Below are 22638 nucleotides of genomic sequence, written 5' to 3' on the forward strand. Positions count from 1 at the left end.
CTCTTCCGAGTAAATAAACGAGACACTGCACAATTAGAGCTGCCAGGCGAAATTATGCATTAAGTCGACATCGACAGGTCAGCCTCAGTGGCACTTGGAACTGGTTTATTGTGTGTGTGTGTGCTCTCTAACAGCACCTGCCCCCAACAGTCTGCTGAGGCTATACTGGGGGAGGAGGGGGGGATCTTTGTCTGTGTGTGTTTGGACGAACGTGATTGTGTCCGTGTGTGGTGTGTGGGGGTTGTGTTTGCGCGTGTGGGTGTGTTTTTAAGTGTGGAGCGGTGGCGCAGTGGTTAGCGCACTGCTCTACGAACCCGGCAACCCGAGTTTATTTCCCGTTCACGGCCAACACCAATGTGCCTTAAATTAGCACCTGGTGCAGTGTTTAAACATCACCGCTGGGGATACAAAGGCGATCAGACGTGGTGCTGGCCACCTACCCCCTCTTGTGCCACAGTGCCAGCCTTCATTGGTGCTACTTGCTAACAGCACTTGCCCCAATAGTCTGTTAAGGTTATACGGTGAATCTTTGTTTGTGCGTATGGGCCCATGTGGGTTGGTGTGTATGTGCTGGTGCCGGGATGTGCATGCACTGTGCTGGTGGATGGCCCCCTAGGAACCCATTCAAATCCACAATGGCCTGATCTCGGCTCGCGAGAATTTCATCTTCGCTTGCTGCTGGGGTTTGCATCCCCCCCACACCCCCTGATGCTGAATGGAAATCGGTGAGGTTCTGGACTATGGCTCATGCAGCTGCTTGCTATTGCTGCATTGGGCATGCAGTCCAGACCTCCCGAAAAACCATGGCTGTTAGAGGAGGTGTTCCGACTAGCTGAGGGAATGCGACAGGCCCACTCCCACCTTCTGCAGTCTCTCATGTTGGTGAGCGAGGAGGCTTACCGCAGCCTTCATTTGAAGGTTCAGCAAGCTGTGTGGCGCTGTACGGGTGAGCGGTGGTCGTGGTTTGCTGAGAATATGTAAACTGCCTCGACACTAAATCTTGACTTAAGGCTTTCGTGGCTGCAGAAATTCATATTTTTGGGTCTTTCGGTAAAGTCACGTAGATAGATAAAATAATAACAAAATAATAAGAAATGAAAATAAAGTGAATACAAAATAATAAAAATATCACCACGTTTCGATTGTAACACAAGCAGTCGTCATCAGGAGATGATGACGATTGCCTGATGACGATTGCTTGTGTTGCGATCGAAACGTCATGATATTTTTATAATTTTTTTATTCACTTTATTTTCATTTTTTATCTTTATTATTTTATTGTTATTATTTTTTCTATCTACATGACTTTACCGAAAGACCCAAAGAATATGCCTCGACACTATTTAATTCCATCAAAAAAGCAAGTTGCAGTGCCATGCTTATTCCCATCAGGAACAGGTCAGCATGTTTGCTGAGCATTTCTGTGAGATCTTGGGGGGAGGTGAAACCCCTCAGCCCAGATAACATCATGGGGCAAGGTGGGATTCATCCTGAAGGGGCTGTGGTGCCTCGTGTATTGTAGGAAGCAGTCGCTGCTTCCTGTGATGTGCCATCTGTTGAGGCAGTGCGAAGAGCGATTCAGAGTCTGAGAGCGGAATTGTGTGCAGGATACCCTTCATGACATATTTACAACTGCCTGGATTACAGGACGGCTTCCGCAGGATTGGAAGGATGCCCTGGTGGTTCCCCTCTTCAAAAAGGGGGACCATACTGATTGTAACAACTACCGGGGCATCTCCCACTTCCGTGTGCCAGAAAATGTCCTGGCAAGGGTTAGTCAACATTGCCCTTATGAGGCACGCTCAGGTAAGGCTTGCGGAGCCCCAATGTGGTTTCAAACCAGGGCAGTCCTGCACGGAAGCTGTCCGTCTGCTGCAGCAGAGGTGTAGAGAATTTCAACATGACCTACATCTATGCTTTATTAATCTGAATATTGACTTAAAGCTTTCGTGACTGCAGGAATTCATATTCTTGGGTGTTTCGGTAAAGTCACGTAGATAGGTTCAAGACAGACACAACTTAATTCGAGAAGATGGGTATGAACTGAGCAAACATTGGAAGGACGTTATCAACCAGTTTAAGTCATAACTGGCTGTGATGTACCCATCCTACCACTTTAGTTGTTATTTTCGGCTCTCCAATTTTACATTAACAGGTTTAATTTCCCACACTAAAACAGCCACCTCACTCGCGAGCTCGACGTTGCTGCTCTGCGATCTTCCATTAACATGGTAATCTCGCACAGTAACATAGTCACCTCCACGCCCACGTGGAGTCCGCTTTCCGATCTTACATTAACATGCTAATTTATCACTAGCCCCGCCCACTTCGTTTATGACCCTTGTGCTACACCCATTTTAAACCTTTCAAAACAGTCTGCCTCAGCAGCTGTTTCCTGATGACGAACGCTTGTGTTGCGATCGAAACGTCGTAGTTTTTTGTTATTTTCTTTGAACCTATCTACGTGACTTTACCGAAAGACCCAAGAATATTTATTGACCTGGTCAAGGCCTAGGATACCATCAATAGGCCAGGGCTCTGGGTTATTATTCGTGCTTTCAGAGACCCAGACCCTCTACTTACGATTATTAAAGACCTTCATGATGGTGGGCAGGCTCTGGTGAGGCTACGTTTTGGTGAGTCAGAGCCATTCCCTGTTCACCTTGGCGTGCAACAAGGATGTCCTCAGCTCTTACGTTACTTAATATCGGCTTTGACTATGTAGTTTGAGAAGCTGATGATCTGGAAGATTACTGCTGAACCTGGAGCGTGCCACTTGACCCTCTTTCTCGTTCTGATGACGTACCTGTACGTCATCAAAACGCAACTGGAAAAAAACTAAAACACCTTATCACTACCGACGCTCTCACAAGGCCATGCACGAGGGCGTGTGGCAATTTTGGGGCCAGCTATCATAGAGTATAGCGGTCGTGTCGCTTCAGTTCTCTGCAACGTCTTTAAAAACAGGTGCAAGACTACGCCCTCTCGAAATAAAATTAACGCTGACCCGCTTGCGCGCTCCTAGATTGAGCAGTGAACGGGACACCCACCCTGCAACTTGCAGATGTCTCGGTATGAGAAAGGGTTCAGAGATGGGGGTTTACCATTAGCCCCACAAAAACGAAGCACCTGCCTGGGTTTTTGTGTCATTAAACACTCCACCCCCTCCATTTCCCATGAGTGATGGGTCAGTTTTGAAGAGAGTGGGGAAGTATTCCAAACACGGGCAGTGTGCTTTATGACTCGCTATGGTTTTGTCAGCAGAGGTCTCCTAATCAGTCAAACGCCATGAATTGGCATCCCCTGCGTAGCTCTGTTTGGAAGCTACCTGCATACCAGCGGTTTCAAGATCGGCCTCTGGAGGAGGCTCGTGAAGGACGCTACTGGGCATTTGGAAACAGTCGCCCTTCCAAAAACAGTGGCGGGAAATTGTTGTGTGGGGATGTGGTTGTGTGATTACTACAAACCCAGCCATGGCTACCATCAGTGGCAAGTGATATCTGAGCCAGTCCTGTTCCTTCCCTAGGTCAATTAAACATCAAATGAGTACCCAGTAGGCTGTTTAAACATCTGCACGCGGCGGAGGGGGGGGGACAAAGGCAGCCGGGCGTGGTGCTAACCACACCACGTCCTCATGCTCCGTGCCATTCTTAATGGTTTTTGCCAGCAGCACTTGCCTCAACAGGATATTACACGGCTATAGGGGCATCTTTGTCTTCTTGTGTGTATGTGCCCGTGTGTGTTGATGGATGTGTGTGGTGCGCGTGTGTGGCCCTGTGTGTGTGTGTGTGTATATGGGGAACGGTAGTGCAACGGTTAGCGCGCTGCACTACAAACTTGGCGACCGGAGTTCGATTATACACTGGTCTACAGCCAAAATGCTTCCGAAATAAATGTAGTTCAACTTTACTAATTCTGGGTCACTAAGAATGAAAATGACGCTTAAAATTGTTAATTGGCTCTAGTGTTCAAGATATGCTACTGGGTCAATAAATACGACCCTTGACTTGGGAGTGGCGGAGGATAAGTGAGTTATAAAGGGAAGGGATCTCAATTTAAACCAGAAATGACTAAAATACATATCTGACTGGATCTATGAATAAATCTATGACTGGTTTTGGCCAGTACTTGCTTTTTGAGCAAAATAATGCATGATGCAATCTGAACCTGGTATTGCGTCATACATTTTATGAATTGCATCATGTTATTCCTAGAAGTCATGGATGATGAAATCATAACTAGACTTACATCCCTCTGCTGAACAAATTGCCCTATATCAGCTCTAGAAATCATGCAGTGTCGTGCTCTCGTATTTGTCAGTGTTTGATTTTGCAAAGGGAAACAATTCTGTTTAGCCGAAGTGAGCAGAGATGCCTCGTAATTGTGTGAACAAAGCAGATAACTTCTGCTGTTTGTGGTGAAGTGACTTTTGCATCGCAAAGGCGCAGTATAACCACTATGGTTAAGAAATCCTATTACATACTCTCTGATTCTTTCGGTAAAGTCACGTAGGTATAAAATAAAATAATTCACGACGTTTCGGGCGCAACACAAGCGTCCGTCATCAGGTGGGAAAGCTATGGATTCCTGCAGTCACGAAAGCTTCATATCAAAAAAGCCCATCACCTTCATTTTGGCTGCAAAATTGGAGATCAGTACAAGATGTGAGCCCCACACATATGCTGCAACACTTATGCAACAAATCCTCGCCAGTGATTGAACAGGAAAAGGAAATCTATGCCTTTTGCAGTGCCAATGATTTGGAGAGAGTCAAAGGATCATATCAGCAATTGTTACTTCTGCATGGTGCCTCCAGTTGGGAAAGGTATGTCAAAGAAAAAAAAGTGGACTGTGCATTATCCAAACATTCCATCAGCTATATGCTCAGTACCCCACGGAGAAGGACTGCCGGTTCCTGATGCACCAGAATCATTCTCACTTGAGTCAGACGAGGAAGAGGATGAAACTTCTGGTCCTGAACCATCAAGGTCACATGACCCAGATTTTCTCCCATCCTCCTCTGAACCACACCTCATAACACAAGGTGACCTTGTCAGGGATTTGGAACTGCCCAAGAGTAAGGCAGAGCTGTTGGACTCCAGACTGCAGCAGTGGAATCTCCTGGCAGGTGATGTTAGGGTTTCCATGTTCCATGACCATCAAAAGGATCTTGTTCCATTCTTCTTCATGCAAGGTGATCTTGTAGCCTGCAACAACATGTATGGTGTGATGGCAGCCCTCAAAATCGTTCATGATCCAGATGAGTGGAGACTGTTCATTGATTCATCGAAGATGAGTCTTAAAGCTGTTTTGCTGCATAATGGCAATGTTTTGCCATCAATTCCAGTTGGTCATGCAGTCGATATGAAGGAAACCTATGACAACATGAAACAACTTTTGAGGTGCATAAACTATGACCAACATCAGTGGCAGCTTTATGGCGATTTGAAGGTTGTTGCTCTCTTGCTTGGTCTGCAGACTGGGTACACAAAGTACTGCTGTTTTGCCTTCGAATGGAATAGTCGTGTGAGAGATTCCCACTACATCAAGACAGATTGGCCACACCGACATTCATTGGAGCCTGGGAGGAAGTGTCCAGCGTCCAACACTTGTTGAATCAAGGAAGATTTTGTTACCACCCTTGCACATCAAGCTGGGTTTGATGAAGAACTTTGTCAAAGCCATGGACAAAATACAAGCAGCTTTCAAGTACCTCCGTAGAAATCTTTCAAGGTTAAGTGAAGCTAAGATAAAGGAAGGTGTCTTTGTTAGTCCTCAGATTCGTGAACTTATTCGAGATGATGCATTTGACAGTGCACTGCGTGACAAGGAAAAGACGGCATGGAACGCCTTCCAGTTAGTAGCAATACATTTTCTCGGAAACAACAAGGCAGACAACCACAGGGAGTTGGTGGAAAACCTCCTCAAGGCAACATGTCACTAAATATACATTTTTTGCACTCTCCTATAGATGTTTTCCCACCGAACTGCGGAGCAGTGAGCAATGAGCATGGCGAGCGATGTCACCGGGACATTGCGACAATGGAGAAACGCTATCAGGGCAAATGGAGCCCATCAATGCTTGCAGACTATTGCTGGACAGTGACACGAGATGCTCCATGTAATGAATACAAGAGACAAGCCAAGAATCGCCGAGTAGACACTGAATAAGGACTAAACTTTGTACTTATATATACATAATAGTTTTTTGCCTTTTGTTTCATGATACATTTTATTTATATAACCCTTTTGCTGATTTAAAAGTGTTACGTGAACAGGACAGGTGACATGTTATCGTGTGAAGCAACCATAAACACATGAAAAGACCTAGGTTTACAACTTATGAGTAAAACTCTACTATCTACACAATATATATAGAGACCTAAAATGTGAAAACGTAAATATCTTGGGAACAGTAGCCAATCAGTTGTTTTAATTATCATATTTGAATTCAGCACATCAAAATCCATAATTAACAGCACATTTCAGACAACGTCTAAAAAATTGTAGACGACCAACACCAGTGGTGATTATCTGAACCGGTCCTGGGCATGCCCTAGATCGACTCAGCCTCAAATAATTACTTGGTATAGTGCGTAAAAATCACCACTGGGGAGGCAAAGGCAGCCGAGTGTGGTGTTGGCCACCCACCCCCTCGTGCCGTGCCGGCCTTCATCGGTGCTCTCGAACAGCACTTGCCCAAACAGTCTTTGTAAAGGCTGTAACAGGGGACCTTTGTCTTTGTTGCATGTGCGTGAGTATGGACACAGTCTGTAAGTGCGTGTGAGGGGCTCTTACCGACTTCCGAAGCGGCGACGTGAGCACAGTGGATTGCTTTTGAATGAATCACGAATGTTGACTCACCCCGTCGCTCCATTGACGCCCCGTGGTGAAGCTCTGGGCGCACGGTGACAACCGACAGTTTGAGGCTTCGCGTCAGAGGTGCTCATTGGTGCATTTAATTCTCAACACGTTCTCAGCATCAGAGGGTGGGAAACTTTTTTTATGATAACGATGGATTTAGGTTATTAAAAATGTTATTATATTTTTTGGGATATCTTTTGATAATGTACCGCGTCCTCTTGCAAAACAAGAGGGATCATGCTAAACCTCCGATTAAGCGTGGTTGGCTACGTACGGTGCGAAAGAAGTTCAACGCACGTACAGGACACACATGGATCAGTGGTCATGCCGAGTCGGAGCGTCGTCGCTCCACCCGATCGCGCGCCTCCGTATTGAACCGAAAGTTTTGTTTTTAGATTGTCCAGATTATTAACATGTGATATTCGAATTTGAAAATCGGGAACACATCCCTTAGTACGTGTGTGTGGGTGTGTGTACACGTGCGCGTCCGGAATGTCGCGTGGCTTAATGAGCTTAGTTAATTGCTGCAATGTGGGATATTCTGTTTCCATGACGGTGAGCGAAGATGCTGAAAAATAAAACCGTCACCAAATCGTTTTTTCTCGCAGAAGCAAAAGCAGCGTTAAAGCGGCCAATCCACAAGCGTGGAGTTGGCGCCTCTGCAAAGGCTTCGATAAGCAGCTTACGCCGATGCATGTGTGGCTTCTTATTTCCCATGGGCTAACACGCCCGCATACACACACAAACCTACACACATACACACACTCGCATACATACACACACACGAACCTACATACACTCGCATACATACACACTCACACAAACCTACACGCACACACATACACACACTCGCGTACAAACACACACACAAACCTACATACACAAACCTAAATACACACACTCGCATACATACACACTCGCACAAACCTACACGCACACACACACTCGCGTACAAACACACACACACAAACCTACACGCGCACACATACACACACTCGCGTACAAACACACACACTCTCGTACAAACACACACACACAAACCTACACGCGCACACATACACACACTCGCGTACAAACACACACACTCGCATACAAACACACACACACACACAAACCTACACACGCACACATACACACACTCGCGTACAAACACACACAAACGGACATGCGCGCACGCACGCACACCTGATTACATGCAAACGTACACGGAACGCGCACCCAGCACCCAATCCAGGGCTTCTGGAAGTCCGTGGCCACGCAGGTCCCGAGGAGACCAGAGGACATCCGCATCCTCAACCCGTACTTCATCCGAGAGGCTGCCTTCACCTTCATCGGCCTTCCTGTCAACAACGGCATGATGGGCCACGGGGTGAGTGTGGCCTCTGAGGGACCCCACACAGCGTCCGAGGCACGGGGTGGCTCGACGCCCTACCAAATCTACGCAGGGTGTCTCGCAGCTGAGCGAGACATCCTGCGCCAGCCGTGACCCCGTGTCCCCAAGTCTGTGCATCTCCGTGTCCCCCATATTCCCACGCCCTCATATCTCCTTTCATTTTGAGACGTGTTTGCACACAGAACACCCCCGCCCCCCTTCCCCCCCCCCCCGAAAAAGAATCGGCCAGATTCTCCAGTGCTATGCCTTCCCGAAAATCGCTTGAAGACTTGAAGAATCTTTCCTGCAAATTTTTTTTACACGTGTTGTGCAATTTCCGTGTCTGCTGGTCTAAGTGTGTGTCTAGTGATCTCTGTGTGTCTGCTGGTCTAAGTGAGTGACTAGTGATCTCTGTGTGTCTGCTGGTCTAAGTGAGTGACTAGTGATCTCTGCGTGTCTGCTGGTCTAAGTGTGTGTCTAGTGATCTCTGTGTGTCGGCTGGTCTAAGTGAGTGTCTAGTGATCTCTGTGTGTCTGCTTGTCTAAGTGAGTGTCTAGTGATCTCTGCGTGTCTGCTGGTCTAAGTGAGTGTCTAGTGATCGCTGTGTGTCTGATGGTCTAAGTGTGTGTCTGCTTGTCTAAGTGTGTCTAGTGATCTCTGTGTGTCTGCTGGTCTAAGTGTGTGTCTAGTGATCTCTGTATATCTGCTGGTCTAAGTGTGTGTCTCGTGATCTCTGTGTGTCTGCTGGTCTAAGTGAGTGACTAGTGATCTCTGTTTGTCTGCTGGTCTAAGTGAGTGTCTAGTGATCTCTGTGTGTCTGCTGGTCTAAGTGAGTGTCTAGTGATCTATGTGTGTCTGCTGGTCTAAGTGAGTGTCTAGTGATCTCTGTGTGTCTGCTGGTCTAAGTGAGTGACTAGTGATCTCTGTGTGTCTGCTGGCCTAAGTGTTTGTCTAGTGATCTCTGTATGTCTGCTGGTCTACGTGAGTGTCTAGTGATCTCTGTGTGTCTGCTGGTCTCAGTGTGTGTCTAGTGATCTCTGTGTGTCTGCTGGTCTAAGTGAGTGACTAGTGATCTCTGTGTGTCTGCTGGTCTAAGTGAGTGACTAGGGATCTCTGCGTGTCTGCTGGTCTAAGTGAGTGACTAGTGATCTCTGCGTGTCTGCTGGTCTAAGTGTGTATCTAGTGATCTCTGTGTGTCTGCTGGTCTAAGTGTGTGTCTAGTGATCTCTGTGTGTCTGCTGGTCTAAGTGTGTGACTAGTGATCTCTGTGTGTCTGCTGGTCTAAGTGAGTGTCTAGTGATCTCTGTGTGTCTGCTGGTCTAAGTGAGTGTCTAGTGATCTCTGTGTGTCTGCTGGTCTAAGTGTGTGTCTAGTGATCTCTGTGTGTCTGCTGGTCTAAGTGAGTGACTAGTGATCTCTGTGTGTCTGCTGGTCTAAGTGAGTGACTATTGATCTCTGTGTGTCTGATGGTCTAAGTGTGTGTCTAGTGATCTCTGTGTGTCTGCTGGTCTAAGTGTGTGTCTAGTGATCTCTGTGTGTCTGCTGGTCTAAGTGTGTGTCTAGTGATCTCTGTGTGTCTGCTGGTCTAAGTGTGTGTCTAGTGATCTCTGCGTGTCTGCTGGTCTAAGTGAGTGTCTAGTGATCGCTGTGTGTCTGATGGTCTAAGTGTGTGTCTGCTTGTCTAAGTGTGTCTAGTGATCTCTGTGTGTCTGCTGGTCTAAGTGTGTGTCTAGTGATCTCTGTATATCTGCTGGTCTAAGTGTGTGTCTCGTGATCTCTGTGTGTCTGCTGGTCTAAGTGAGTGACTAGTGATCTCTGTTTGTCTGCTGGTCTAAGTGAGTGTCTAGTGATCTCTGTGTGTCTGCTGGTCTAAGTGAGTGTCTAGTGATCTATGTGTGTCTGCTGGTCTAAGTGAGTGTCTAGTGATCTCTGTGTGTCTGCTGGTCTAAGTGAGTGACTAGTGATCTCTGCGTGTCTGCTGGTCTGAGTGTGTCTAGTGATCTCTGTGTGTCTGCTGGTCTAAGTGAGTGTCTAGTGATCTCTGTGTGTCTGCTGGTCTAAGTGAGTGACTAGTGATCTCTGTGTGTCTGCTGGTCTAAGTGAGTGTCTAGTGATTTCTGTGTGTCTGCTGGTCTAAGTGAGTGACTAGTGATCTCTGTGTGTCTGCTGGTCTAAGTGAGTGACTAGTGATCTCTGTGTGTCTGCTGGTCTAAGTGAGTGTCTAGTGATTTCTGTGTGTCTGCTGGTCTAAGTGAGTGTCTAGTGATCTCTGTGTGTCTGCTGGTCTAAGTGAGTGACTAGTGATCTCTGTGTGTCTGCTGGTCTAAGTGAGTGTCTAGTGATTTCTGTGTGTCTGCTGGTCTAAGTGAGTGACTAGTGATCTCTGTGTGTCTGCTGGTCTAAGTGAGTGACTAGTGATCTCTGCTTGTCTGCTGGTCTAAGTGTGTGTCTAGTGATCTCTGTGTGTCTGCTGGTCTAAGTGAGTGACTAGTGATCTCTGTGTGTCTGCTTGTCTAAGTGAGTGACTAGTGATCTCTGTTTGTCTGCTGGTCTAAGTGTGTGTCTAGTAATCTTTGTGTGTCTGCTGGCCTAAGTGAGTGTCTAATGATCTCTGTGTGGCTGCTGGTCTAAGTGAGTGACTAGTGATCTCTGCGTGTCTGCTGGTCTAAGTGTGTCTAGTGATCTCTGTGTGTCTGCTGGTCTAAGTGAGTGTCTAGTGATCTCTGTGTGTCTGCTGGTCTAAGTGAGTGACAAGTGATCTCTGTGTGTCTGCTGGTCTAAGTGAGTGTCTATTGATTTCTTTGTGTCTGCTGGTCTAAGTGAGTGACTAGTGATCTCTGTGTGTCTGCTGGTCTAAGTGAGTGACTAGTGATTTCTGTGTGTCTGCTGGTCTAAGTGAGTGTCTATTGATTTCTTTGTGTCTGCTGGTCTAAGTGAGTGACTAGTGATCTCTGTGTGTCTGCTGGTCTAAGTGAGTGACTAGTGATCTCTGTGTGTCTGCTGGTCTAAGTGAGTGACTAGTGATCTCTGTGTGTCTGCTGGTCTAAGTGAGTGTCTATTGATTTCTTTGTGTCTGCTGGTCTAAGTGAGTGACTAGTGATCTCTGTGTGTCTGCTGGTCTAAGTGTGTGTCTAGTGATCTCTGTGTGTCTGCTGGTCTAAGTGAGTGGCTAGTGATCTCTGTGTGTCTGCTGGTCTAAGTGTGTGTCGAGCGATCTCTGTGTGGCTGCTGGTCTAAGTGAGTGACTAGTGATCTCTGTGTGTCTGCTGGTCTAAGTGTGTGTCTAGTGATCTCTGTGTGTCTGCTGGTCTAAGTGAGTGTCTAGTGATCTCTGTGTGTCTGCTGGTCTAAGTGAGTGACTAGGGATCTCTGCGTGTCTGCTGGTCTAAGTGTTTGTCTAGTGATCTCCGTGTGTCTGCTGGTCTAAGTGTGTGTCGAGTGATCTCTGTGTGTCTGCTGGTCTAAGTGAGTGACTAGTGATCTCTGCGTGTCTGCTGGTCTAAGTGTGTGTCTAGTGATCTCTGTGTGTCTGCTGGTCTAAGTGTGTGTCTAGTGATCTCTGTGTGTCTGCTGGTCTAAGTGTGTGACTAGTGATCTCTGTGTGTCTGCTGGTCTAAGTGAGTGTCTTGTGATCTCTGTGTGTCTGCTGGTCTAAGTGAGTGTCTAGTGATCTCTGTGTGTCTGCTGGTCTAAGTGTGTGTCTAGTGATCTCTGTGTGTCTGCTGGTCTAAGTGAGTGACTAGTGATCTCTGTGTGTCTGCTTGTCTAAGTGAGTGACTAGTGATCTCTGTCTGCTGGTCTAAGTGTGTGTCTAGTAATCTTTGTGTGTCTGCTGGTCTAAGTGAGTGACTAGTGATCTCTGTGTGTCTGCTGGTCTAAGTGAGTGGCTAGTGATCTCTGTGTGTCTGCTGGTCTAAGTGTGTGTCTCGTGATCTCTGTGTGGCTGCTGGTCTAAGTGAGTGACTAGTGATCTCTGTGTGTCTGCTGGTCTAAGTGTGTGTCTAGTGATCTCTGTGTGTCTGCTGGTCTAAGTGTGTGTCTAATGATTCTGTGTGTCTGCAGGTCTAAGTGTGTGTCTAGTGATCTCTTTGTGTCTGCTGGTCTAAGTGAGTGTCTAGTGATCTCTGTGTGTCTGCTGGTCTAAGTGAGTGACTAGTGATCTCTGCGTGTCTGCTGGTCTGAGTGTGTCTAGTGATCTCTGTGTGTCTGCTGGTCTAAGTGAGTGTCTAGTGATCTCTGTGTGTCTGCTGGTCTAAGTGAGTGACTAGTGATCTCTGTGTGTCTGCTGGTCTAAGTGAGTGTCTAGTGATTTCTGTGTGTCTGCTGGTCTAAGTGAGTGACTAGTGATCTCTGTGTGTCTGCTGGTCTAAGTGAGTGACTAGTGATCTCTGCGTGTCTGCTGGTCTAAGTGTGTGACTAGTGATCTCTGTGTGTCTGCTGGTCTAAGTGTGTGTCTAGTGATCTCTGTGTGTCTGCTTGTCTAAGTGAGTGTCTAGTGATCTCTGTGTGTCTGCTGGTCTAAGTGAGTGTCTAGTGATCTTTGTGTGTCTGCTGGTCTAAGTGTGTGTCTAGTGATCTCTGTGTGTCTGCTGGTCTAAGTGTGTGTCTAATGATTCTGTGTGTCTGCTGGTCTAAGTGTGTGTCTAGTGATCTGTGTGTGTCTGCTGGTCTAAGTGAGTGTCTAGTGATCTCTGTGTGGCTGCTGGTCTAAGTGAGTGACTAGTGATCTCTGCGTGTCTGCTGGTCTAAGTGTGTCTTGTGATCTCCGTGTGTCTGCTGGTCTAAGTGAGTGTCTAGTGATCTCTGTGTGTCTGCTGGTCTAAGTGAGTGACAAGTGATCTCTGTGTGTCTGCTGGTCTAAGTGAGTGTCTATTGATTTCTGTGTGTCTGCTGGTCTAAGTGAGTGACTAGTGATCTCTGTGTGTCTGCTGGTCTAAGTGAGTGACTAGTGATCTCTGTGTGTCTGCTGGTCTAAGTGTGTGTCTAGTGATCTCTGTGTGTCTGCTGGTCTAAGTGAGTGGCTAGTGATCTCTGTGTGTCTGCTGGTCTAAGTGTGTGTCGAGTGATCTCTGTGTGGCTGCTGGTCTAAGTGAGTGACTAGTGATCTCTGTGTGTCTGCTGGTCTAAGTGTGTGTCTAGTGATCTCTGTGTGTCTGCTGGTCTAAGTGAGTGTCTAGTGATCTCCGTGTGTCTGCTGGTCTAAGTGTGTGTCGAGTGATCTCTGTGTGTCTGCTGGTCTAAGTGAGTGACTAGTGATCTCTGCGTGTCTGCTGGTCTAAGTGTGTGTCTAGTGATCTCTGTGTGTCTGCTGGTCTAAGTGTGTGTCTAGTGATCTCTGTGTGTCTGCTGGTCTAAGTGTGTGACTAGTGATCTCTGTGTGTCTGCTGGTCTAAGTGAGTGTCTTGTGATCTCTGTGTGTCTGCTGGTCTAAGTGAGTGTCTAGTGATCTCTGTGTGTCTGCTGGTCTAAGTGTGTGTCTAGTGATCTCTGTGTGTCTGCTGGTCTAAGTGAGTGACTAGTGATCTCTGTGTGTCTGCTTGTCTAAGTGAGTGACTAGTGATCTCTGTCTGCTGGTCTAAGTGTGTGTCTAGTAATCTTTGTGTGTCTGCTGGTCTAAGTGAGTGACTAGTGATCTCTGTGTGTCTGCTGGTCTAAGTGAGTGGCTAGTGATCTCTGTGTGTCTGCTGGTCTAAGTGTGTGTCTCGTGATCTCTGTTTGGCTGCTGGTCTAAGTGAGTGACTAGTGATCTCTGTGTGTCTGCTGGTCTAAGTGTGTGTCTAGTGATCTCTGTGTGTCTGCTGGTCTAAGTGTGTGTCTAATGATTCTGTGTGTCTGCTGGTCTAAGTGTGTGTCTAGTGATCTCTGTGTGTCTGCTGGTCTAAGTGAGTGTCTAGTGATCTCTGTGTGTCTGCTGGTCTAAGTGAGTGACTAGTGATCTCTGCGTGTCTGCTGGTCTGAGTGTGTCTAGTGATCTCTGTGTGTCTGCTGGTCTAAGTGAGTGTCTAGTGATCTCTGTGTGTCTGCTGGTCTAAGTGAGTGACTAGTGATTTCTGTGTGTCTGCTGGTCTAAGTGTGTGTCTAGTGATCTCTGTGTGTCTGCTGGTCTAAGTGAGTGACTAGTGATCTCTGTGTGTCTGCTTGTCTAAGTGAGTGACTAGTGATCTCTGTCTGCTGGTCTAAGTGTGTGTCTAGTAATCTTTGTGTGTCTGCTGGTCTAAGTGAGTGACTAGTGATCTCTGTGTGTCTGCTGGTCTAAGTGAGTGGCTAGTGATCTCTGTGTGTCTGCTGGTCTAAGTGTGTGTCTCGTGATCTCTGTGTGGCTGCTGGTCTAAGTGAGTGACTAGTGATCTCTGTGTGTCTGCTGGTCTAAGTGTGTGTCTAGTGATCTCTGTGTGTCTGCTGGTCTAAGTGTGTGTCTAATGATTCTGTGTGTCTGCAGGTCTAAGTCTGTGTCTAGTGATCTCTGTGTGTCTGCTGGTCTAAGTGAGTGGCTAGTGATCTCTGTGTGTCTGCTGGTCTAAGTGTGTGTCTCGTGATCTCTGTTTGGCTGCTGGTCTAAGTGAGTGACTAGTGATCTCTGTGTGTCTGCTGGTCTAAGTGTGTGTCTAGTGATCTCTGTGTGTCTGCTGGTCTAAGTGTGTGTCTAATGATTCTGTGTGTCTGCTGGTCTAAGTGTGTGTCTAGTGATCTCTGTGTGTCTGCTGGTCTAAGTGAGTGTCTAGTGATCTCTGTGTGTCTGCTGGTCTAAGTGAGTGACTAGTGATCTCTGCGTGTCTGCTGGTCTAAGTGTGTCTTGTGATCTCCGTGTGTCTGCTGGTCTAAGTGAGTGTCTAGTGATCTCTGTGTGTCTGCTGGTCTAAGTGAGTGACAAGTGATCTCTGTGTGTCTGCTGGTCTAAGTGAGTGTCTATTGATTTCTGTGTGTCTGCTGGTCTAAGTGAGTGACTAGTGATCTCTGTGTGTCTGCTGGTCTAAGTGAGTGACTAGTGATCTCTGTGTGTCTGCTGGTCTAAGTGTGTGTCTAGTGATCTCTGTGTGTCTGCTGGTCTAAGTGAGTGGCTAGTGATCTCTGTGTGTCTGCTGGTCTAAGTGTGTGTCGAGTGATCTCTGTGTGGCTGCTGGTCTAAGTGAGTGACTAGTGATCTCTGTGTGTCTGCTGGTCTAAGTGTGTGTCTAGTGATCTCTGTGTGTCTGCTGGTCTAAGTGAGTGTCTAGTGATCTCCGTGTGTCTGCTGGTCTAAGTGTGTGTCGAGTGATCTCTGTGTGTCTGCTGGTCTAAGTGAGTGACTAGTGATCTCTGCGTGTCTGCTGGTCTAAGTGTGTGTCTAGTGATCTCTGTGTGTCTGCTGGTCTAAGTGTGTGTCTAGTGATCTCTGTGTGTCTGCTGGTCTAAGTGTGTGACTAGTGATCTCTGTGTGTCTGCTGGTCTAAGTGAGTGTCTTGTGATCTCTGTGTGTCTGCTGGTCTAAGTGAGTGTCTAGTGATCTCTGTGTGTCTGCTGGTCTAAGTGTGTGTCTAGTGATCTCTGTGTGTCTGCTGGTCTAAGTGAGTGACTAGTGATCTCTGTGTGTCTGCTTGTCTAAGTGAGTGACTAGTGATCTCTGTCTGCTGGTCTAAGTGTGTGTCTAGTAATCTTTGTGTGTCTGCTGGTCTAAGTGAGTGACTAGTGATCTCTGTGTGTCTGCTGGTCTAAGTGAGTGGCTAGTGATCTCTGTGTGTCTGCTGGTCTAAGTGTGTGTCTCGTGATCTCTGTTTGGCTGCTGGTCTAAGTGAGTGACTAGTGATCTCTGTGTGTCTGCTGGTCTAAGTGTGTGTCTAATGATTCTGTGTGTCTGCAGGTCTAAGTGTGTGTCTCGTGATCTCTGTGTGGCTGCTGGTCTAAGTGAGTGACTAGTGATCTCTGTGTGTCTGCTGGTCTAAGTGTGTGTCTAGTGATCTCTGTGTGTCTGCTGGTCTAAGTGTGTGTCTAATGATTCTGTGTGTCTGCAGGTCTAAGTCTGTGTCTAGTGATCTCTGTGTGTCTGCTGGTCTAAGTGAGTGGCTAGTGATCTCTGTGTGTCTGCTGGTCTAAGTGTGTGTCTCGTGATCTCTGTTTGGCTGCTGGTCTAAGTGAGTGACTAGTGATCTCTGTGTGTCTGCTGGTCTAAGTGTGTGTCTAGTGATCTCTGTGTGTCTGCTGGTCTAAGTGTGTGTCTAATGATTCTGTGTGTCTGCTGGTCTAAGTGTGTGTCTAGTGATCTCTGTGTGTCTGCTGGTCTAAGTGAGTGTCTAGTGATCTCTGTGTGTCTGCTGGTCTAAGTGAGTGACTAGTGATCTCTGCGTGTCTGCTGGTCTAAGTGTGTCTTGTGATCTCCGTGTGTCTGCTGGTCTAAGTGAGTGTCTAGTGATCTCTGTGTGTCTGCTGGTCTAAGTGAGTGACAAGTGATCTCTGTGTGTCTGCTGGTCTAAGTGAGTGTCTATTGATTTCTGTGTGTCTGCTGGTCTAAGTGAGTGACTAGTGATCTCTGTGTGTCTGCTGGTCTAAGTGAGTGACTAGTGATCTCTGTGTGTCTGCTGGTCTAAGTGTGTGTCTAGTGATCTCTGTGTGTCTGCTGGTCTAAGTGAGTGGCTAGTGATCTCTGTGTGTCTGCTGGTCTAAGTGTGTGTCGAGTGATCTCTGTGTGGCTGCTGGTCTAAGTGAGTGACTAGTGATCTCTGTGTGTCCTGCTGGTCTAAGTGTGTGTCTAGTGATCTCTGTGTGTCTGCTGGTCTAAGTGAGTGTCTAGTGATCTCCGTGTGTCTGCTGGTCTAAGTGTGTGTCGAGTGATCTCTGTGTGTCTGCTGGTCTAAGTGAGTGACTAGTGATCTCTGCGTGTCTGCTGGTCTAAGTGTGTGTCTAGTGATCTCTGTGTGTCTGCTGGTCTAAGTGTGTGTCTAGTGATCTCTGTGTGTCTGCTGGTCTAAGTGTGTGACTAGTGATCTCTGTGTGTCTGCTGGTCTAAGTGAGTGTCTTGTGATCTCTGTGTGTCTGCTGGTCTAAGTGAGTGTCTAGTGATCTCTGTGTGTCTGCTGGTCTAAGTGTGTGTCTAGTGATCTCTGTGTGTCTGCTGGTCTAAGTGAGTGACTAGTGATCTCTGTGTGTCTGCTTGTCTAAGTGAGTGACTAGTGATCTCTGTCTGCTGGTCTAAGTGTGTGTCTAGTAATCTTTGTGTGTCTGCTGGTCTAAGTGAGTGACTAGTGATCTCTGTGTGTCTGCTGGTCTAAGTGAGTGGCTAGTGATCTCTGTGTGTCTGCTGGTCTAAGTGTGTGTCTCGTGATCTCTGTTTGGCTGCTGGTCTAAGTGAGTGACTAGTGATCTCTGTGTGTCTGCTGGTCTAAGTGTGTGTCTAGTGATCTCTGTGTGTCTGCTGGTCTAAGTGTGTGTCTAATGATTCTGTGTGTCTGCTGGTCTAAGTGTGTGTCTAGTGATCTCTGTGTGTCTGCTGGTCTAAGTGAGTGTCTAGTGATCTCTGTGTGTCTGCTGGTCTAAGTGAGTGACTAGTGATCTCTGCGTGTCTGCTGGTCTGAGTGTGTCTAGTGATCTCTGTGTGTCTGCTGGTCTAAGTGAGTGTCTAGTGATCTCTGTGTGTCTGCTGGTCTAAGTGAGTGACTAGTGATTCTGTGTGTCTGCTGGTCTAAGTGTGTGTCTAGTGATCTCTGTGTGTCTGCTGGTCTAAGTGAGTGACTAGTGATCTCTGTGTGTCTGCTTGTCTAAGTGAGTGACTAGTGATCTCTGTCTGCTGGTCTAAGTGTGTGTCTAGTAATCTTTGTGTGTCTGCTGGTCTAAGTGAGTGACTAGTGATCTCTGTGTGTCTGCTGGTCTAAGTGAGTGGCTAGTGATCTCTGTGTGTCTGCTGGTCTAAGTGTGTGTCTCGTGATCTCTGTGTGGCTGCTGGTCTAAGTGAGTGACTAGTGATCTCTGTGTGTCTGCTGGTCTAAGTGTGTGTCTAGTGATCTCTGTGTGTCTGCTGGTCTAAGTGTGTGTCTAATGATTCTGTGTGTCTGCAGGTCTAAGTCTGTGTCTAGTGATCTCTGTGTGTCTGCTGGTCTAAGTGAGTGGCTAGTGATCTCTGTGTGTCTGCTGGTCTAAGTGTGTGTCTCGTGATCTCTGTTTGGCTGCTGGTCTAAGTGAGTGACTAGTGATCTCTGTGTGTCTGCTGGTCTAAGTGTGTGTCTAGTGATCTCTGTGTGTCTGCTGGTCTAAGTGTGTGTCTAATGATTCTGTGTGTCTGCTGGTCTAAGTGTGTGTCTAGTGATCTCTGTGTGTCTGCTGGTCTAAGTGAGTGTCTAGTGATCTCTGTGTGTCTGCTGGTCTAAGTGAGTGACTAGTGATCTCTGCGTGTCTGCTGGTCTGAGTGTGTCTAGTGATCTCTGTGTGTCTGCTGGTCTAAGTGAGTGTCTAGTGATCTCTGTGTGTCTGCTGGTCTAAGTGAGTGACTAGTGATTTCTGTGTGTCTGCTGGTCTAAGTGAGTGACTAGTGATCTCTGTGTGTCTGCTGGTCTAAGTGAGTGACTAGTGATCTCTGCTTGTCTGCTGGTCTAAGTGTGTGTCTAGTGATCTCTGTGTGTCTGCTGGTCTAAGTGAGTGACTAGTGATCTCTGTGTGTCTGCTTGTCTAAGTGAGTGACTAGTGATCTCTGTTTGTCTGCTGGTCTAAGTGTGTGTCTAGTAATCTTTGTGTGTCTGCTGGTCTAAGTGAGTGTCTAGTGATCTCTGTGTGGCTGCTGGTCTAAGTGAGTGACTAGTGATCTCTGCGTGTCTGCTGGTCTGTGTCTAGTGATCTCTGTGTGTCTGCTGGTCTAAGTGAGTGTCTAGTGATCTCTGTGTGTCTGCTGGTCTAAGTGAGTGACAAGTGATCTCTGTGTGTCTGCTGGTCTAAGTGAGTGTCTATTGATTTCTGTGTGTCTGCTGGTCTAAGTGAGTGACTAGTGATCTCTGTGTGTCTGCTGGTCTAAGTGAGTGACTAGTGATCTCTGTGTGTCTGCTGGTCTAAGTGTGTGTCTAGTGATCTCTGTGTGTCTGCTGGTCTAAGTGAGTGGCTAGTGATCTCTGTGTGTCTGCTGGTCTAAGTGTGTGTCGAGCGATCTCTGTGTGGCTGCTGGTCTAAGTGAGTGACTAGTGATCTCTGTGTGTCTGCTGGTCTAAGTGTGTGTCTAGTGATCTCTATGTGTCTGCTGGTCTAAGTGAGTGTCTAGTGATCTCTGTGTGTCTGCTGGTCTAAGTGAGTGACTAGGGATCTCTGCGTGTCTGCTGGTCTAAGTGTTTGTCTAGTGATCTCCGTGTGTCTGCTGGTCTAAGTGTGTGTCGAGTGATCTCTGTGTGTCTGCTGGTCTAAGTGAGTGACTAGTGATCTCTGCGTGTCTGCTGGTCTAAGTGTGTGTCTAGTGATCTCTGTGTGTCTGCTGTCTAAGTGTTGTCTAGTATCTCTGGTGTGTCTGCTGGTCTAAGTGTGTGACTAGTGATCTCTGTGTGTCTGCTGGTCTAAGTGAGTGTCTTGTGATCTCTGTGTGTCCTGCTGGTCTAAGTGAGGGTCTAGTGATCTCTGTGTGTCTGCTGGTCTAAGTGTGTGTCTAGTGATCTCTGTGTGTCTGCTGGTCTAAGTGAGTGACTAGTGATCTCTGTGTGTCTGCTGTCTAAGTGAGTGACTAGTGATCTCTGTCTGCTGGTCTAAGTGTGTGGCTAGTAAGCTTTGTGTGTCTGCTGGTCTAAGTGAGTGACTAGTATCTCTGTGTGTCCTGCTGGTCTAAGTGAGTGCTAGTGATCTCTGTGTGTCTGCTGGTCTAAGTGTGTGTCTCGTGATCTCTGTGGGCTGCTGGTCTAAGTGAGTGACTAGTGATCTCTGTGTGTCTGCTGGTCTAAGTGGTGTCTAGTGATCTCTGTGTGTCTGCTGGCTAAGTGTGTGTCTAGTGATCTTGTGTGTCTGCGTCTAAGTGTGGTCTAATGATTCTGTGTGTCTGCAGGTCTAAGTGTGTGTCTAGTGATCTCTGTGTGTCTGCTGGTCTAAGTGAGTGTCTAGTGATCTCTGTGTGTCTGCTGGTCTAAGTGAGTGACTAGTGATCTCTGCGTGTCTGCTGGTCTGAGTGTGTCTAGTGATCTCTGTGTGTCTGCTGGTCTAATTGAGTGTCTAGTGATCTCTGTGTGTCTGCTGGTCTAAGTGAGTGACTAGTGATCTCTGTGTGTCTGCTGGTCTAAGTGAGTGTCTAGTGATTTCTGTGTGTCTGCTGGTCTAAGTGAGTGACTAGTGATCTCTGTGTGTCTGCTGGTCTAAGTGAGTGACTAGTGATCTCTGCGTGTCTGCTGGTCTAAGTGTGTGACTAGTGACCTCTGTGTGTCTGCTGGTCTAAGTGTGTGTCTAGTGATCTCTGTGTGTCTGCTTGTCTAAGTGAGTGTCTAGTGATCTCTGTGTGTCTGCTGGTCTAAGTGAGTGTCTAGTGATCTTTGTGTGTCTGCTGGTCTAAGTGTGTGTCTAGTGATCTCTGTGTGTCTGCTGGTCTAAGTGTGTGTCTAATGATTCTGTGTGTCTGCTGGTCTAAGTGTGTGTCTAGTGATCTGTGTGTGTCTGCTGGTCTAAGTGAGTGTCTAGTGATCTTTGTGTGGCTGCTGGTCTAAGTGAGTGACTAGTGATCTCTGCGTGTCTGCTGGTCTGAGTGTGTCTAGTGATCTCTGTGTGTCTGCTGGTCTAAGTGAGTGTCTAGTGATCTCTGTGTGTCTGCTGGTCTAAGTGAGTGACTAGTGATTTCTGTGTGTCTGCTGGTCTAAGTGAGTGACTAGTGATCTCTGTGTGTCTGCTGGTCTAAGTGAGTGACTAGTGATCTCTGCTTGTCTGCTGGTCTAAGTGTGTGTCTAGTGATCTCTGTGTGTCTGCTGGTCTAAGTGAGTGACTAGTGATCTCTGTGTGTCTGCTTGTCTAAGTGAGTGACTAGTGATCTCTGTTTGTCTGCTGGTCTAAGTGTGTGTCTAGTAATCTTTGTGTGTCTGCTGGTCTAAGTGAGTGTCTAGTGATCTCTGTGTGGCTGCTGGTCTAAGTGAGTGACTAGTGATCTCTGCGTGTCTGCTGGTCTGTGTCTAGTGATCTCTGTGTGTCTGCTGGTCTAAGTGAGTGTCTAGTGATCTCTGTGTGTCTGCTGGTCTAAGTGAGTGACAAGTGATCTCTGTGTGTCTGCTGGTCTAAGTGAGTGTCTATTGATTTCTGTGTGTCTGCTGGTCTAAGTGAGTGACTAGTGATCTCTGTGTGTCTGCTGGTCTAAGTGAGTGACTAGTGATCTCTGTGTGTCTGCTGGTCTAAGTGTGTGTCTAGTGATCTCTGTGTGTCTGCTGGTCTAAGTGAGTGGCTAGTGATCTCTGTGTGTCTGCTGGTCTAAGTGTGTGTCGAGCGATCTCTGTGTGGCTGCTGGTCTAAGTGAGTGACTAGTGATCTCTGTGTGTCTGCTGGTCTAAGTGTGTGTCTAGTGATCTCTGTGTGTCTGCTGGTCTAAGTGAGTGTCTAGTGATCTCTGTGTGTCTGCTGGTCTAAGTGAGTGACTAGGGATCTCTGCGTGTCTGCTGGTCTAAGTGTTTGTCTAGTGATCTCCGTGTGTCTGCTGGTCTAAGTGTGTGTCGAGTGATCTCTGTGTGTCTGCTGGTCTAAGTGAGTGACTAGTGATCTCTGCGTGTCTGCTGGTCTAAGTGTGTGTCTAGTGATCTCTGTGTGTCTGCTGGTCTAAGTGTGTGTCTAGTGATCTCTGTGTGTCTGCTGGTCTAAGTGTGTGACTAGTGATCTCTGTGTGTCTGCTGGTCTAAGTGAGTGTCTTGTGATCTCTGTGTGTCTGCTGGTCTAAGTGAGTGTCTAGTGATCTCTGTGTGTCTGCTGGTCTAAGTGTGTGTCTAGTGATCTCTGTGTGTCTGCTGGTCTAAGTGAGTGACTAGTGATCTCTGTGTGTCTGCTTGTCTAAGTGAGTGACTAGTGATCTCTGTCTGCTGGTCTAAGTGTGTGTCTAGTAATCTTTGTGTGTCTGCTGGTCTAAGTGAGTGACTAGTGATCTCTGTGTGTCTGCTGGTCTAAGTGAGTGGCTAGTGATCTCTGTGTGTCTGCTGGTCTAAGTGTGTGTCTCGTGATCTCTGTGTGGCTGCTGGTCTAAGTGAGTGACTAGTGATCTCTGTGTGTCTGCTGGTCTAAGTGTGTGTCTAGTGATCTCTGTGTGTCTGCTGGTCTAAGTGTGTGTCTAATGATTCTGTGTGTCTGCAGGTCTAAGTGTGTGTCTAGTGATCTCTGTGTGTCTGCTGGTCTAAGTGAGTGTCTAGTGATCTCTGTGTGTCTGCTGGTCTAAGTGAGTGACTAGTGATCTCTGCGTGTCTGCTGGTCTGAGTGTGTCTAGTGATCTCTGTGTGTCTGCTGGTCTAAGTGAG

The 22638-nt window shown here is 47.2% G+C and overlaps 1 protein-coding gene across 1 annotated transcript in view; it reads left to right on the forward strand.

Annotated features, from left to right (window-relative positions):
• ST3GAL3 (ST3 beta-galactoside alpha-2,3-sialyltransferase 3) overlaps positions 1 to 22638 on the forward strand; it is a 110723-nt gene that overhangs the window by 31498 nt on the left and 56587 nt on the right. The window contains exon 11 of the mRNA XM_061567471.1: positions 8087 to 8233. Within this exon, the coding sequence (XP_061423455.1) occupies positions 8087 to 8233 (147 nt within the window). The remainder of the gene's footprint in view (positions 1 to 8086; positions 8234 to 22638) is intronic.

This window comes from Lethenteron reissneri, chromosome 39 (genome assembly GCF_015708825.2).
Source record: "Lethenteron reissneri isolate LAM-NWPU_2019-01 chromosome 39, ASM1570882v1, whole genome shotgun sequence".
Lineage (NCBI taxonomy): Eukaryota > Metazoa > Chordata > Hyperoartia > Petromyzontiformes > Petromyzontidae > Lethenteron > Lethenteron reissneri.